At 34.9% G+C, this 16,067-nt stretch overlaps 2 protein-coding genes across 2 annotated transcripts in view; one reads left to right on the forward strand and one right to left on the reverse strand.

Annotated features, from left to right (window-relative positions):
- Positions 1–1,893, forward strand: part of m (miniature) — a 111,527-nt gene extending 109,634 nt beyond the window's left edge. Inside the window, exon 12 of the mRNA XM_034972474.2 lies at positions 646–1,893. Within this exon, the coding sequence (XP_034828365.1) occupies positions 646–885 (240 nt within the window). The 3' untranslated portion in view covers positions 886–1,893. The remainder of the gene's footprint in view (positions 1–645) is intronic.
- Positions 1,894–6,271: 4,378 nt separating this feature from the next.
- dy (dusky) overlaps positions 6,272–16,067 on the reverse strand; it is a 44,844-nt gene continuing 35,048 nt past the window's right edge. The window contains exons 3-4 of the mRNA XM_034972695.2: positions 8,206–8,425; positions 6,272–8,028 (exon numbers count right to left, since the gene is read on the reverse strand). Of these exons, the coding sequence (XP_034828586.1) occupies positions 6,596–8,028; positions 8,206–8,425 (1,653 nt within the window). The 3' untranslated portion in view covers positions 6,272–6,595. The remainder of the gene's footprint in view (positions 8,029–8,205; positions 8,426–16,067) is intronic.

Raw genomic sequence — 16,067 nt, forward strand, 5'->3', positions numbered from 1 at the left:
AATCATTAATCTACATAATATTATACAAAAGGAAAAGCTGACTGACTGAATGACTGAGCTCAAAATACTAGACGGATTGGGCTGAAATTTGTCATGCAGATTAGCTATTATGAGGGCATCAGCTAAGAAAGGATTTTTGAAAATTCATGTTTCAAGTCTGTAAAGTCCACGCGGATGAAGTCGCAGGAATAAGCTAGTCTTCTGTAGAAGGTTTCAATATCAAATGAGAGTATTTAAATTTACATTTTACGAAGTTTTTAATACACTTAATTAATTATTATTAAATAGATGTAGCTAGATTTATAATCTACCATTAAAATGGTTATTCGTGAGCACGAAGTACCTAATGTAATCTTTACTAATTAGTACCTCCTATCCTACATGTTTAGCATAGACGGCTTAGATTTATCTCCTACCAGTAGCAAATATTTGCATACATAATGCGTTTCGAGTGCGTCGCATTGTAAGTGTCTGCACACTCAGCTAAGGGCCGTTAAGCAATGCACACAATATACATACTTGTCTGTGAGTTCTATTCAAGAAGTTCAAATTACAAAATAAATTTAAAACAATTTTGCACATACACGCTACATGGGCTACCTACTTAATTAAATTATTTTAAAATCCTTTATTTCTATTTTCTAGGTAGTATACGGCATTTGTATGGGCGCTGTTAGCTTCGGAGCACTATTTGCGTCGGCGGCTGGCGCAGCAGCGGGAGCGGCCTTGGCTGCAGCAGTTTTACTCCAGAAACTTCGCTCAAGGATGGCTTCGCAAACGCCACCACCCATGTCACCTGCATCGGCATCACATTCATTAGCAGCTTGGATGGCACTAAGATTACTAGGATCCCCCCCACATCCTCATCACTCGCGTGAGGGATAGCCAGAATTTATAGTGTATAATAATACACTTTTCCTTAAGACTGTTTTATTAGGATTTTTTCGTAACTTGTTTCTAAACAGTCCCTTACTGTTTCTAAGTTTTCTTCAAGTATATTAATTTCCTATTTGATTTTTTCAGCAATGTTTGGATTTTTTGGACTTTATATTATCTTTTTACTTTATTTTCTTCATTTCTGAATTTGTTCTCTTTACTCCATTTTGTTATACACGTAAGTTTAGTGTTTTTAGATATCGATATAATGTCTTAAATTAATTATTCTCTTTTTTTCTTAATGTGTTCTACTTCAATACATAAATCTACTGGTGACAGCCTGCGGTTTCTTTCGGTGAAAATATAGATCCTTGTTATTCCCTATCTGGTGAAATTTTTGAAGAATCCGGTTTACATTGTAAAGGGAATTTCAGAGCTTAATTTCAGATTTTTAGGTTTAAAGGTTTGGGATGGGCGTCTTTGAGTCAGTCAGTGCGTCAAAACTTTTCTTCTTATACATTTAGATTAAATGAAAATTGCTTAAAATTTCGTAGACTAATTTGATTTCAGAATATTAGTCTTCCTATTGGTCAGTCAAATATATTTTATGTTAAGGTGTACCTTAATCATTTCATTTATAGCAATAACACTTAGGATTATGAAATTAAAGGTTCTAGATTTGCCTCGTAACAATCGATGGTGCTAAGTCGTGCTACGGACATAGTCCAAAACCTGATTGTATTCACTTCACTGTTGTGAGCATTTTTGTAAGTTTTATTTATAGGTAAATGTTGTACAGATTATTTATACTATTATATACTATTTTAAAAGTGTTCTTTACGTGTTTACATTATAAATTAGTTAGGTATAAACGTCGAGTCATGCCATTAGAATAAGTTTAGATAAAGTATTTTTGAATATCCAATCATAAAAAACTGGTATATTTTCAGGATAATATCAAGTATCTTTTCATCCGTAATTAATGGATTCCATAAATTATATAAATTTTTTTTCCCACTTGATTTTTATTTTCATGAGTCAAATTCATTCATTTATGAGGCAAAAGTGTTTTTGATAAGTTATCCTATTATAATATAGTAAAACTATTATCTTTTTCCGTACCGCAAAAGGGTACGTCCCGTTGACCTAGAATCACGAAATTTGGCAGACAGGCAGACTGAATACCGTGAGTTTGTGATTACATCACAAAAGAAAATTGAAATGTGTTCATGAGCAAATAATTAGTATTTTCAACTTTTAAAGTATAAGATCACTATACCAAGTTGGATATATCATATTATGAAAGAGCTTTACCTGTACATTCTAAAACAGATTTTTATTTATTTTATGCATCTATTTTTGATTTATCGTGCAAAATGTCGAAAGAATACAACTGTATTTACAGAACCCTCGGTACGCGAGCTGACTCGCACTTGGTAGGCTTTTTTTAAACAATCATTAATTTTGTTTTATTTAAGTACAGCATAATATGACTCAAAATGATTAAAGTGTGTAGTATATTTACTATTTTAAGTATGTGTAAACTTAAATTTTTAAGGATGTTTTAGGTTTTATGTAAGTAGTAAGACGTTTGTAAATGACCAGAACAATAAAAGTGAGGTTACAAAGAACAAGTTACTTTTGACGAATAGGTAATATTATATTATTATCGAATAAGAGTTGTAAGCGAAGCTAATAAAAGCCTGCCAGCTCGATAAAAAAAAATTGTCTATGATGTTGAATATTCATAATATTCAGACTTATTGACGCTCGAAAAATAATTAATTGTTTAAAATTTCTTTATTTAATCAATAAAATATTATCTTAATATTTAATTTGTACATTTATATTTAGTTATTTAGATAAGTTTAAGTTTCGAGACGCTAACATTATTGTAACATACAACAAACACCAATGAATACAATAATAATATATCTAACTAAGATAGATAGATTCATCTATTTTAAACTAATATGATTGCATTTATTTTGCTTTTATTAATACTGAATATTTCTTTTAAAAAAATTGTATTTTTCATTGTAGGTATCCTTATCACTATTGCTCAATTTTAACTTTATAAATTATTACTTTTATTAATACTTTTTAGCTTTTGTATCTAGAATAATCAAGTATTATTTTAAGTGGTATTTTAAGTATTAATTTATTCGTGGGCTGAAAGACCGATTATATTTTATCTTATTTTTACAATAGTTTTGATAGACATTTGATCAATTTCTTGAATATTTTTTATGATCCTGAAGATAAAATAAACACTTGGATACCTACTTACAGAAAATATTGCTTTGATTTGGATGAATCGATGTGTCGGTCTTTCAACCAGCTTATTAGGTAAAAGGTAAGATGATAATTAATTATTGCAATTATCATATTATCATTCCACCCAAAAATCTTGCATTTATTTTAACTATTATTTCGTAAGTGACACAAAGTTTTTTTTGTGAAAATACGTTTGTTTAAGTGCAATTTTTACATTTATTTCGTATCATATAGGTCTGTAATCACTTGATATAAGTTATCTCTCAACATAACGGTTATGGTTTATTTCCTTTTACTTATGTATTATTTTAATACTTCGTGCATTTACTTTTAGTTGGGAGTTCAGAAAATATTTATTGTAAACAATTTTGTTTATATTTATTTTTCTGTGTGAATGACGGAATGTGTTTCAATAAACGCACTTGTTAATTTTTAATGAAATTAAAGTTATGTTGATAATATTTGGATTTTTTATTTATTTCAATGTTCCGTCATTAGTTTTTAAGGTGATTTGATAAACCCAGCCGCGAAATTCAAATTTTAGTTAGTTTTTCGAAAATAGTAGTCTAATCATACATCGAAGGCTTATGGTAATAAGTTTTGCGCGCATAACATTTATGCATCTACATGTTTTTCCATAAAACTTTGGTCAAAAATACTCATTTACTTCATATTTGTTCCTGAAAGATAATTTTCTGAATTTTCCCAGATTTGCACAAATATGAAGTAAATGAGTATTTTTAAATGAAATTTGAATTTTCGCGGCTGGGTCTATCAAATTCTAGTATTACCTACTGACGTGAGTTCACGTCCGGGTGACGTTTGAAATCGGGGACCTCGTCTTCGGCGGCAAAGACGTCTTGCAGAGATTGTAGATGTGTACCTATTGCCCTACATGATTTGACCGTCGGGGTCGGAAAAAACTTGCTTAGGCGTCTTTTATCGTCGCTGTCGTTACAGTCGGGAGTGTAGGACGCTACCCTGAACTAGTTAGAGTGATCGATTGCTTTCTTAAAATAGTTTGAAAGCCTGATAATAATAATATAATGTACTCTCTGACTCCTGGCATAGCACATTCGCAACTCACCAGATTCGCAACTCGACATCTTGCAAGATGCGTCCCAAACGACTGTGCGGCTATCAGTCGCCACTTACGGACGCATCCCATAGTTTGTCTTAGTTTAGTGTATTATCTAGATATCTATAAAAGCGATCACGCACTTATCCGATCGGAGTCCGTGAAAATACGTTCCGAAGTAGTAATAGAACTTATTTGTATGGTAGCTTAAGCACTACAACTCTCCGTCATCCGTGAGAATATTTATATTTGAATATTTATACCTCGGATTCAAATCGGATGTATGACGTTGATATGTCAAAGATGTCTACTGAGTAGCTTGGATTTGGATCAGAGATCGGATTAGTGCGTTATCGTTCCAAGTCGTAATTTTCAATTGAAGTTGACAGGTAGAGGAAATACTAATGGCTTTTCTATTTTTTAGCGAAGCGATTCGCTCCCCTGTTTCTAAACTCTATTACGCACTGCTAGCGTATTATGGAATACCCTTCCTGCTTCCGTTTTCCCCACTGGCTATAATATTGGCACTTACCTTCAAAAGAAGAGAGAACAGGTACCTTCTTAGCTAGCGCGCTGCACCTTAATCTGCATCATCACCTACTGTTTGGTGTATCAAGCGCACGCTTAATTCGGACGCATTAAAGGCACATTTACTTTGTACCTTTGTACAAAAATATACAGAGTATTTTTCACCAACTTTTGCTGTCTTGATTATCTTCCCATACAATGAAATGATCCTTACATGAAACTGAGTCGATCAGAATTAAAAAAATAGTCAATTTTATTGCTATTTTTTTGACAACTCACGCTAGACCAAAAAATTGACTATGCTAGTATTATAGTTTCCCTGTATCTTCTATGGGTTTGGATTTCCCCATACTGTTAAAAAAATACTGTACCTATACTTACATTGTATAAAAATAGGCAAAATAAAACCACAAATTTTTTTATGCAAAAATTGTCAATTTTTTCTTTATTCGGCACTTCTCGGATAAGTCGGGTAAATAAAAGTTACTTGTTACCTTATATTGTTTAGTTATTATATTCAATGCTACATTTGTTCATGATGTTGTACATTATTCGCTTATAATATAACTTTAAACGTAAACTTTTCGAAACATAATATTTGTAAAGCGGTGTCCATAAAATTGACAACTATTTTCAACAGCTCGTAGATTTAAAAAAAATAAAACAAGACAACAAAAAAAATGTAAGAAGAGGAGGTACTCAGGTGGTTAAAATAAATAACAGCTAATAAATAGATATGACTATAACAATAACTTAACTAAAATAAATAATATTAATACTAATGACAAGTTACTTTAAACTATTTCTAGCGGTTTACCTAACGTCCATTTTCTATATTCAATCTATCTGTAATCTATAGATTTATTCCTTAACAACGTTATTATTGTCAAAAAAATCGATAAATGCTTGACTAATAACGTTGCTTCTGGCTGAAATCAATAAAAAGAATCTTATCTGTAATCTGTCGGTAAGTTACCTAGCAACGTTGTTATTTGTAGGAAATTGTATGATTGAGATGACTGTACCTATGCTCATCTAATTAACTGACATCAGTAATAAGAGATAAAACTGAATAAACAAATGATATTTGTTGACAAAACATATTAATGTTGTTGAGCAACTTATCGAAAGATAGATAAGTCATTAATTTTGGGCGCAAGTTTATTTTAGATGGATCACAGATAGATTGAATATAGAAAACGGACTTAAATGATGCTATACCACGTATTTTCCGTTGCCCCTGTATCAAAAGGACATTCGACAAGAGGTAACAGAAGATTGTACTTATGACGTTTTAATACTACATTTGGGTTTGTCAAAACTATTGTTCATTTCCATTTTTCCATTTCCATTTCAATCACAGGGGTAATTGCGCAAAGTATTTGTAATTAGAATAGCTTAACAATACCTACTTTGAATCTAATACGATAACGTTGGAAAAGAGTTCATTGAGAATAAAATTGAGATGGACAATATAGGCCTTAATATTGCCTTTATCATTGAACATAATTGTTAATGTAAGTGCATTGCGCAATCACTCTCTTGATCTAATCCTTTCATTGAGGTCTGCTACTACAGCTTTTTTAAATGCATTATTATTGTTAACTATATACGAACTTAACTGAAGTCACATAATGGCTTGAGCCTGTTTTTTCACTCTCTTCAATTTTTCTATAATTTTAAAATCATTTAACACGAGGACAATAAAAACTACAGGACTTTCAATTGTACCTAAATGATTATTTGAGCACATTAATAAATAATGTATTGGCATGGTTGTTACTTCAGTCTCATTACCCTACTATTTACAAATTTTATTATAAATGCATCAAAATGTTACGAGTAAAATCGACTTTTTGAGATAACGTGTGGTCCTGTCGTCGGGTGCGGCCTCGGTATCGTGGAAACAGCGGCGGTTTTCTTCTTCAATTTTGATATGGGACGCAGTTTGAAAAATAAGACTGCTGAAACTGCGGATGAGCATATTAGTGTGATAAGGAGGGCTCCAAGCGTCGCAGCAAACCCGGGAGTTGTCATACAAACAAGACCCGGTGTCGGTATAATTTTCGGAAGGATACTTTCGTCTGCCGAATCCATGTTGAGATCACCAGCAGACACTACTCGTATAACTCTGTTCACACCGACTTCTTTTTCCGGGGAAGTAGCCCGTCGTTGCCTCCTCACTCTGCGCTCATCTCTCCTTATCTCTACATTAACTGGATACGAGTCAATCTGTGGCGGTCCATATTCAGCGTGAGGAGCAATTACATTATGACCGCCATCGGAACACTGGTCAGGACAATGATATCTGCAAATCTGGATTGTACATTGGAAATGCACTTCCATGGAATCAGGGAATTTGAATGCCTGGAAGTGAGCGTACGAAAGAACGGATGCGCTAGCTCCAAAGTTTTTGATCTTTGTAAACCTTGACATGAGTTTAGGTCTAGTTACACAGCCTCGCCTATCGACTAATTGTATAGGAGCGCGTTGACCATCATGAGCAACACAGTCACGAACTAACATATCGAATTTCGCATCGTCATCTTTGATTGCTAATACCATAGTCATTGTCTGTCCGATTTTAACAAGTCCCGACACTTCAGATGCCCAAGGTCCTTTTCCGACTTGAATTTGCATCCAGCAACCGACATTGTCACCAGCGAAATCAGCTCGAACAACATCTAGCATATCCACTGGGAAAGGTCTGAAAGTAACTGCCTTTTCATACTGATCGTGCCACGTGCACCGTAATTTTCTTGCTTGATCCCATACTTCTTGTACTTGTGGGTCATATTGTATTACTATTACGTTCTCAAAATATGTCCCGGCGGCGGCTACGTCTCCTCGGTATCGTGGGTCTCCACTGCCCGCTGTACCGCACGCATGTGCACCGATTTCGAATGAAGCTGATGTTCTTCCTAGATTGGGCGGAAGATGGACGCACTGGTGATTTGAATAGTGGCCTTTTGAAAATACTATACCAAAGAATGGTTTGTCGAAACTGAGAAAGACTCTCATAGCATTCTTTTCACACTTTACGTCAAGTGAAAGAATCTTCGGCATGTCAGGTGCAGGTGCTGGCCATACGTCCCCAGCGGTACTGAACACCTTATCGCTGGCTGAAGTTTGAGCATCAGAAGGCGGTGCTTGAGGAGGAGGAGGTCCGCGGAATCCAGTGCCAATCTCATTTTTGTGGTGATTGACTGGTGGTCCGAGAGGGAAAGGCTTTGAGTGCATTTGATGATGATTGGGAATCCTGGGCATACCTGTAAAAATATATTATAGTTGAAATGAAAATATTGAATATACATATTATTGCAAAACTAATTTTATAAATAGGTAGGTAAAATCATCAGCGAATCCAAATCCTATATTAAGAACTCATCAGATCAAAGAGCTTTATGTGACATAAATAATTATAATTTTGCATGTTTGATGCCTACCTATTGGATGGTGTGGCTGATGGTGTTGTGGATTCTGCCTTCGATTGTGTGGCGGTGGAACTGGAGGAGGTGGTCCATTGTAAGCATGACTTGGCGTTTCCCTTTCCGAAGACTCCATCGCTAGTTGGTCGCTGGATGGTTCTGCTGCACTGTTGGAGTCTGAGCTCGGCCCGCCCCCGCCACCACCTTCGTTAGATGTCTGATCGCTCAGCGTTCCGCTCTGAAAAATACATAGAAGCAAATTATGATTTCGTACTAAAAATAGAGAATTTAATAACAAGAAATGAATTAAAACCACGATGCGATTCTTGGCTTAGTTAGTTATTGTAGCTTCTGAAAGAAGAAAATTATTATACTAGGTAATACTTTAATGATTTAATATTGTAAACCATTCTTTCGTCTGGATTTAAATTTTCCGCGGAGAAAATTATAGTAAACAAATGAATGTATATCAAAATTATGTAGATATGTTTGTAAATTACATCGGGAAAACAACATTTGTGAAGAATTCTCTAATGCATATTCTATATTTCACTACTAAATAATACAATGGGGCCAATTCTCTGGTACACAATTTCTAAACTAAACTAAATTAACAGGTCTAAATGTAGTGCTGTCCTTTTCCGCAAGCAACATAATGAAAGGGATAGCAATAGATTTAGACGTGCCATTTTAGTTTAGTTTAGAGATTGTGTACAACAGAATTAGCCGCAATGTCTGTTTTAAAAAGTACTTATTCAAAACATATCCCAACTACACGATGAAACCAATTAAACAATATAACAAGTATCTGCCTCTTAAGCCCCGTATATTATTCTGACATGAAAATTACATGTTTTGTAGCACCACCAGCTTTCACTAGCGCGTGGGCAATATTTTAAGTATTATTTAATTCGATACACTGACCAGTTTAAATATGTCTCTCCAAAAACCTGCACCCGTTCCAAGATATGCGACAACACCCAATGTTCTGGGTCGAACAAAATCTGACTAGATAACTCTCAGATTTCCTCGACATGAATAGAATCATCACGTGAAAGTTGCCATGATTCTGGTTCACATTTGATTTAAATCATCGCTCAATTGACCGCTCTGCTCTCAGAAACATTAAACTAGTTCCGCAGAGCTTACACTTTGTCATTAATTATTTCTGGTTTTCCAGACATCGCGTCGCAGTTTTTTGGGTGGTCGAATGTTATCTCGAAAAGATTTTTATTTAACCAGCCACTATTTTTCAATCTGACTTTTATTATTGGCTATCGGTGAGCCTAGAATTATCGAATCGTCGACGCTTCTAAATAACTCTCATTTGTTTCGCCTCAAGCAACAAATTAGAAAGTATCGGTTCCGACTACGATGTGTGGAGGCTTTTTATTTTCATCAATAAAGATTTATGAGTGAGCTTATAAAGTTTCATCCTCCTGCCCGTATGGTCGAGTCCAGTAATTATTTTAGATTGGAATCTGGACGGACAGCATGGTTCGATTGATCCTACGCACTGTCTTATTATTGTTACGTTATCTCAAAAGAGAAAGTTGAAACGAAAAAGAAATTACGTACGTTATTTAACTAGTCGATCATTTAATAGATCACGATTTACAGCGTCTCGCGCGTCATTTTTACGCTGATAAATTTCGTTCATAACTGATAATATGTCACTGATAAGATTGTTCATACCACAACAAAATTCTCTGTCGTTGTTCCTACCATATTTGAAAAGCTATACACGGTTAACATTTTAGAATTTGATTTTTAAAAGTACCTTACTCCAGACAATGCAAAAAAACCAGCCAAGTGCGAGTCAGGCTCGCGCACCGAGGGTTCCGTGGTACAGTCACATTTTTTCGACATTTTGCACGATAAATCAAAAACTATGATTCATAAAAATAAAAGAAAATCTGTTTTAGAATCCACAGGTGAAGACCTTTCATAATAATATGATACCACACTTGATGTAAGTTATCTTACTTCGATAATTGAAAATACTAATTATTAGTTCATGACCAAAAAATTTTTTTTTGTGTGATGTAACCACAAATTAACGGCATTCTGATTTTTCCCCGAATGTTTGCTATAAGATCTACCTACCTGCCAAATTTCATGATTCTGGGTCAACGGGAAGTACCCTGTAGGTTTCTTAACAGACCGACAGACAACAAAGTGATCCTATAAGGGTTCCGTTATTCCACTTGAGGTACGGAACCCTAAAAACAATTTTAATTTATTTGGAAAACTAAAAATATTTAGTAAAATAAAGCAGCACCGCGGAGATTTAAAAATGATTTATTTTCATGTTTTGTAGAAAACCCACAGGCCTCAAAGCAGATGCTCAGTTCGCAACCACGCGAGTGGAACAAGATCCGCTTATGAGTATTCAGGGGAGCGGCCGTCAAGTGCAGTGTGTCACTGAGCGGTCGTTGCTCTCGCCGGACTAATTTTACTTTCATTAAATCGCTGCGACTCAGCTAATTCGTGACTTTCGGATGTTTGTTTAGTTTCGGCTTTTTTATCACCTTTGTGTGTTTGAAGGCTTTAGCTATTCTTAATTAGCGCCTTTAGATCCGCTCTTTTTTCGTATATTTATTTGGCAATACATTTAAAGAATACTTAAAATACTTAACCTGCTTAGTAGTGACACACGCTTCGATTGAATGAAAACATTTTAAATGCATTGAAGTGTACTTTAAAAGTGAGACCGATTTCATGTCCATAGAAAAATAATTATTATAAGAAGAACCAAGGGTTCCATGACCTAGAACGAAACATAAATCACACTTTTTAAAAAAATCCCTTTTACTTGGGACCGCAAAATTAAGTTTGTTTTGATTTAGTACTATCTACTTAACTTGGATAGGAATTCCTTTCATACATTAATTAAATTAAAATTTTCTGCATAATCTTTATGAAGTCTGATTAAAAATACTATTATCTTGGAAGACAAGAAGAAAGCGTTGAAACTGAGAAGTTAATAAAAGGTGATTAAATAATTTTGTAATTAAAATTATCATAAAGTCTTTCATTGCTATGATAGAAAACCAAGAGATCAATTAGGAAAAGCAAACGCTGAAAGTTGATACTACATAACAAGTTAAAATAAGAATAATAAATAATTCAACTAATACCTAAGTACCTAATTGGAATAAAAACAAAGTCGTAGTTGTGGAATAAATTATAAAAGTTGACCAGCAAAGAAATAAGTAGTAGGACAATATACCTAGAATGACGAGCAGGATTTCAAGTTCAATGTATGTCGGCGCTGTAGGTCGCCGTGTGACCGACCGACGGGAAAGCTGGCTTTTACACTTACGACATCAGTCTATTGTCATATATCGGCATTACTTTAGGTTACTTTAGAACAACGTTGGGTACATTATGAAAATTTAGTTCCGGTAGTAACAACCAGTAAAATGTCTAAACAAAAAAATCATCCATTGACGCCTATCCTTTAACTAGTATCAATCAGTAATCGTGACGAATAATTTCCAGGTGGCGTTAGATAAGTATAAAGATGACTGTCATATTATTACTCAAATGTTTACGTAAACAAGAATGCACAATGAAAACATTATTTAGATTTAGCTTCTTTTAGTAGCAGCCTGACAGTTTGAAAATGATAAAGTCCGAAAAAGAAGCTATGAACTCTAAATTAAAAACTCTATATAAAAATAATTTCAACTGTCCAGACGTATCTTCGATCGCCGAAGGCATTTACAGATTATAGGTATTTACTCTTTTAGGTTTAGGTCAATCTGCTTACTCTACTTCCTCTTCTTCTATACCATCTATACTCTTGGTGACTGTTAATCCATATCGATGGTAATAAGTCTGTCTAAAAGTGTGTCTGTATGTCTGTCTGTCTGCTATAGCTTTTCACGGCCCAACCGTTCAACCGATTTTAACGAAATTTGGTACAGAGTTAGCTTACATCCCGAGGACGGACATATAGGCTACTTTTTATCGATATTTTTTTGTCGCGGGCATCATCTAATGTTTTTATGTTCTAAATGTTTATTTGTTTGTTTGATAACTTAAATATGTAAGCATTTGTTATACTCTTTTTAATTATCTGTGTATTTAATGAGATATTTCTGGTGAAAGCGTGCTTAGCTTCAAACAAGAGACCAGAGCTATTAAGCGTATGGCCACATAGATAATTACTGAAATCAGTGCAACAGTTTTTTTACACTTCTAAGTAAGCACTAAGAGTTGTTTACAACGTTCAGTTACAATGATGCCATTTAAGCTAGTGGTTCTTACTGGGCGAAGACAAAACAGGTAAATAGCGTACTTAGACGGAACTAGACATGTCCGTCAGAGGAGGGAGTGGGTCAATGCCCAATATGGGGGCTTTTGCCCGATGACCGTATTAGATGCTATCTCGTGCTATTTCCTCGCGGAAGACTTAGATACGCCCTACGTTTGAGATGATTACCTATAATGTGGGTATTTTATTTTGGATATCTGATTTTGTTATGATTTTTGAAGTGAAAACTTCTTTAGGTGCGTTGGGCAATTTTGAGATGGAAAAAAACTTCAAGGTCGCATCACCAACATGCATGTTAACTGTGCAGATAGATGGAAAAAAACCGGCCAAGTGCGAGTCAGACTCGGCTGGCTCATGTTTTGCGCAACGGCCTGTCTGTATTTATATAGTAACTAGTATCGAGTAGTCGAGCTGCTAAAGCAGCTCTCGAGATTTATAATCGGCATTTTGAATAATAAAAAAAAGTCATACAATTTCTATGAAACTCCTCCTCCTACACTCCTGAACATATCTCCCATACATTATTATATCATTTTCTGTCTCTTTCTAGGAGAACAATTATGTCAATCAGTGAGTCAGTGGTAATTATACTATATATAGCTCAATTACCACTCACTCACTGATTGACATAATTGTTCTCCTAGAAAGAGATAGAAAATGATATAATAATGTATGGGAGATATGTTCAGAAGTGGGATTCGACTAGGGAAAAATTATGACATTTCAGAAAAACAAGATGGCGGCCGACCTGACTTTTGTAACTTTTTTGTTTTCCAACCGATTTTGTTACAACTTGCAACAATTGAAGATATTAGTAAACGGTTTTTAGAAAAAGTGAAAAAAATTTGAAAAACAAGATGGCGGCCGAGATTTTCAAAAAATTCCCTCCTGTAAAATTTTGTATGAAACTTTTTTTTTTCACTTGTGGTTTCATATAGAAGACAAAGATTCCTTTAGGGCAACATATGGAGGGAGCTGATGATTGAGGATTTCGGAGACGGGTGAAGGGCACGCTTGAGGTATCGAAGATAGGTGGGAGGTGCTCGACCAAATGTCATTCGAAACCTCATCCAATTGCCAAAAATTTGGAAAAAAATTCAAAATTCCGAAAAAAAGATGGCCGCCATACAAATTTCATCCGCGTCAATCTCGGAGGGTATGAAAGATGGAAGAGTGGTTTCTTGGCAAGAGATGATCAGGATCCGAAGGTTTACTCGATGGATTGAAAAAAAATTCAAAATGGCGGAATTTTTTTTTTCATACAAAATTTATGACTTTTTTAAAATTTTTCAAAATGGCGATTATAGACCTCGAGAGCTGCTTTAGCAGCTCGAGCAGCGAGCAAAATACTAGTTATACTATATATAGCTCAATTACCACTGACTCACTGATTGACATAATTGTTCTCCTAGAAAGAGATAGAAAATGATATAATAATGTATGGGAGATATGTTCAGAAGTGGGATTCGACTAGGGAAAAATTATGACATTTCAGAAAAACAAGATGGCGGCCGACCTGACTTTTGTAACTTTTTTGTTTTCCAACCGATTTTGTTACAACTTGCAACAATTGAAGATATTAGTAAACGGTTTTTAGAAAAAGTGAAAAAAATTTGAAAAACAAGATGGCGGCCGAGATTTTCAAAAAATTCCCTCCTGTAAAATTTTGTATGAAACTTTTTTTTTTCACTTGTGGTTTCATATAGAAGACAAAGATTCCTTTAGGGCAACATATGGAGGGAGCTGATGATTGAGGATTTCGGAGACGGGTGAAGGGCACGCTCGAGGTATTGAAGATAGGTGGGAGGTGCTCGACCAAATGTCATTCGAAACCTCATCCAATTGCCAAAAATTTGAAAAAAAATTCAAAATTGTGAAAAAAAGATGGCCGCCATACAAATTTCATCGGCGTCCATCTCGGAGGGTATGACAGATGGAAGAGTGGTTTCTTGGCAAGAGATGATCAGGATCCGAAGGTCTACTCGATGACTTGAAAAAAAATTCAAAATGGCGGAATTTATTTTTTCATACAAAATTTAAAACTTTTTTTATTTATTCAAAATGGCGATTATAGACCTCGAGAGCTGCTTTAGCAGCTCGAGCAGCGAGCAAAATACTAGTTATACTATATATAGCTCGATTACCACTCACTCACTCACTCACTCACTCACTCATTGACATAATTGTTCTCCTAGAAAGAGACAGAAAATGATATAATAATGTATGGGAGATATGTTCAGAAGTGGGATTCGAGTAGGGAAAAATTATGACATTTCAGAAAAACAAGATGGCGGCCGACCTGACTTTTGTAACTTTTTTGTTTTCCAACCGATTTTGTTTAAACTTGCAGCTCTTGTAGATGTTAGTAAACGATTTTTAGAAAATGTAAAAAAAAATGGAAAAACAAGATGGCGGCCGAGATTTTCAAAAAATTCCCTCCTGAAAAATTTTGTATGAAACTTTTTTTTTTCACTAATACTTTCGTATAGAAGACAAAGATTCCTTTAGGGCAACATATGGAGGGAGCTGATGATTGAGGATTTCGGAGGCGGGTGAAGGGCACGCTCAAGGTATTGAAGATAGGTGGGAGGTGCTTGACCAAATGTCATTCGAAACCTCATCCAATTGCCAAAAATTTGAATTTTTTTTTAAAATTCCGAAAAAAAGATGGCCGCCATACAAATTTCGTCGGCGTCCATCTCGGAGGGTATGAAAGATGGAAGAGTGGTTTCTTGGCAAAAGATGATCAGGATCCGAAGGTCTACTCGATGGATGAAAAAAAATTCAAAATGGCGGAATTTTTTTTTTCATACAAAATGTATGACTTTTTTTAAATTGTTCAAAATGGCCATTATAGACCTCGAGAGCTGCTTTAGCAGCTCGAGCAGCGAGCAAAATACTAGTTATACTATATATAGCTCAATTACCACTCACTCACTCACTCACTGACTGACTCATTGACATAATTGTTCTCCTAGAAAGAGACAGAAAATGATATAATAATGTATGGGAGATATGTTCAGAAGTGGGATTCGAGTAGGGAAAAATTATGACATTTCAGAAAAACAAGATGGCGGCCGACCTGACTTTTGTAACTTTTTTGTTTTCCAACCGATTTTGTTACAACTTGCAACAATTGAAGATATTAGTAAACAATTTTTAGAAAAAGTGAAAAAAAATTGGAAAAACAAAATGGCGGCCGAGATTTTCAAAAAATTTTCTCCTGTAAAATTTAGTATGAAACTTTTTTTTTTCACTAATACTTTCATATAGAAGACAAAGATTCCTTTAGGGCAACACATGGAGGGAGCTGATGATTGAGGATTTCGGAGACGGGTGAAGGGCACGCTCGAGGTATTGAAGATAGGTGGGAGGTGCTCGAGCAAATGTCATTCGAAACCTCATCCAATTGCCAAAAATTTGAAAAAAAATTTAGAATTGTGAAAAAAAGATGGCCGCCATACAAATTTCATCGGCGTCCATCTCGGAGGGTATGAAAGATGGAAGAGTGGTTTCTTGGCAAGAGATGATCAGGATCCGAAGGTCTACTCGATGGATGGAAAAAAAATTCAAAATGGCGGAATTTATTTTTTCATAC

Source organism: Maniola hyperantus, chromosome 10 (genome assembly GCF_902806685.2).
Source record: "Maniola hyperantus chromosome 10, iAphHyp1.2, whole genome shotgun sequence".
In the NCBI taxonomy this organism is placed as follows: domain Eukaryota; kingdom Metazoa; phylum Arthropoda; class Insecta; order Lepidoptera; family Nymphalidae; genus Maniola; species Maniola hyperantus.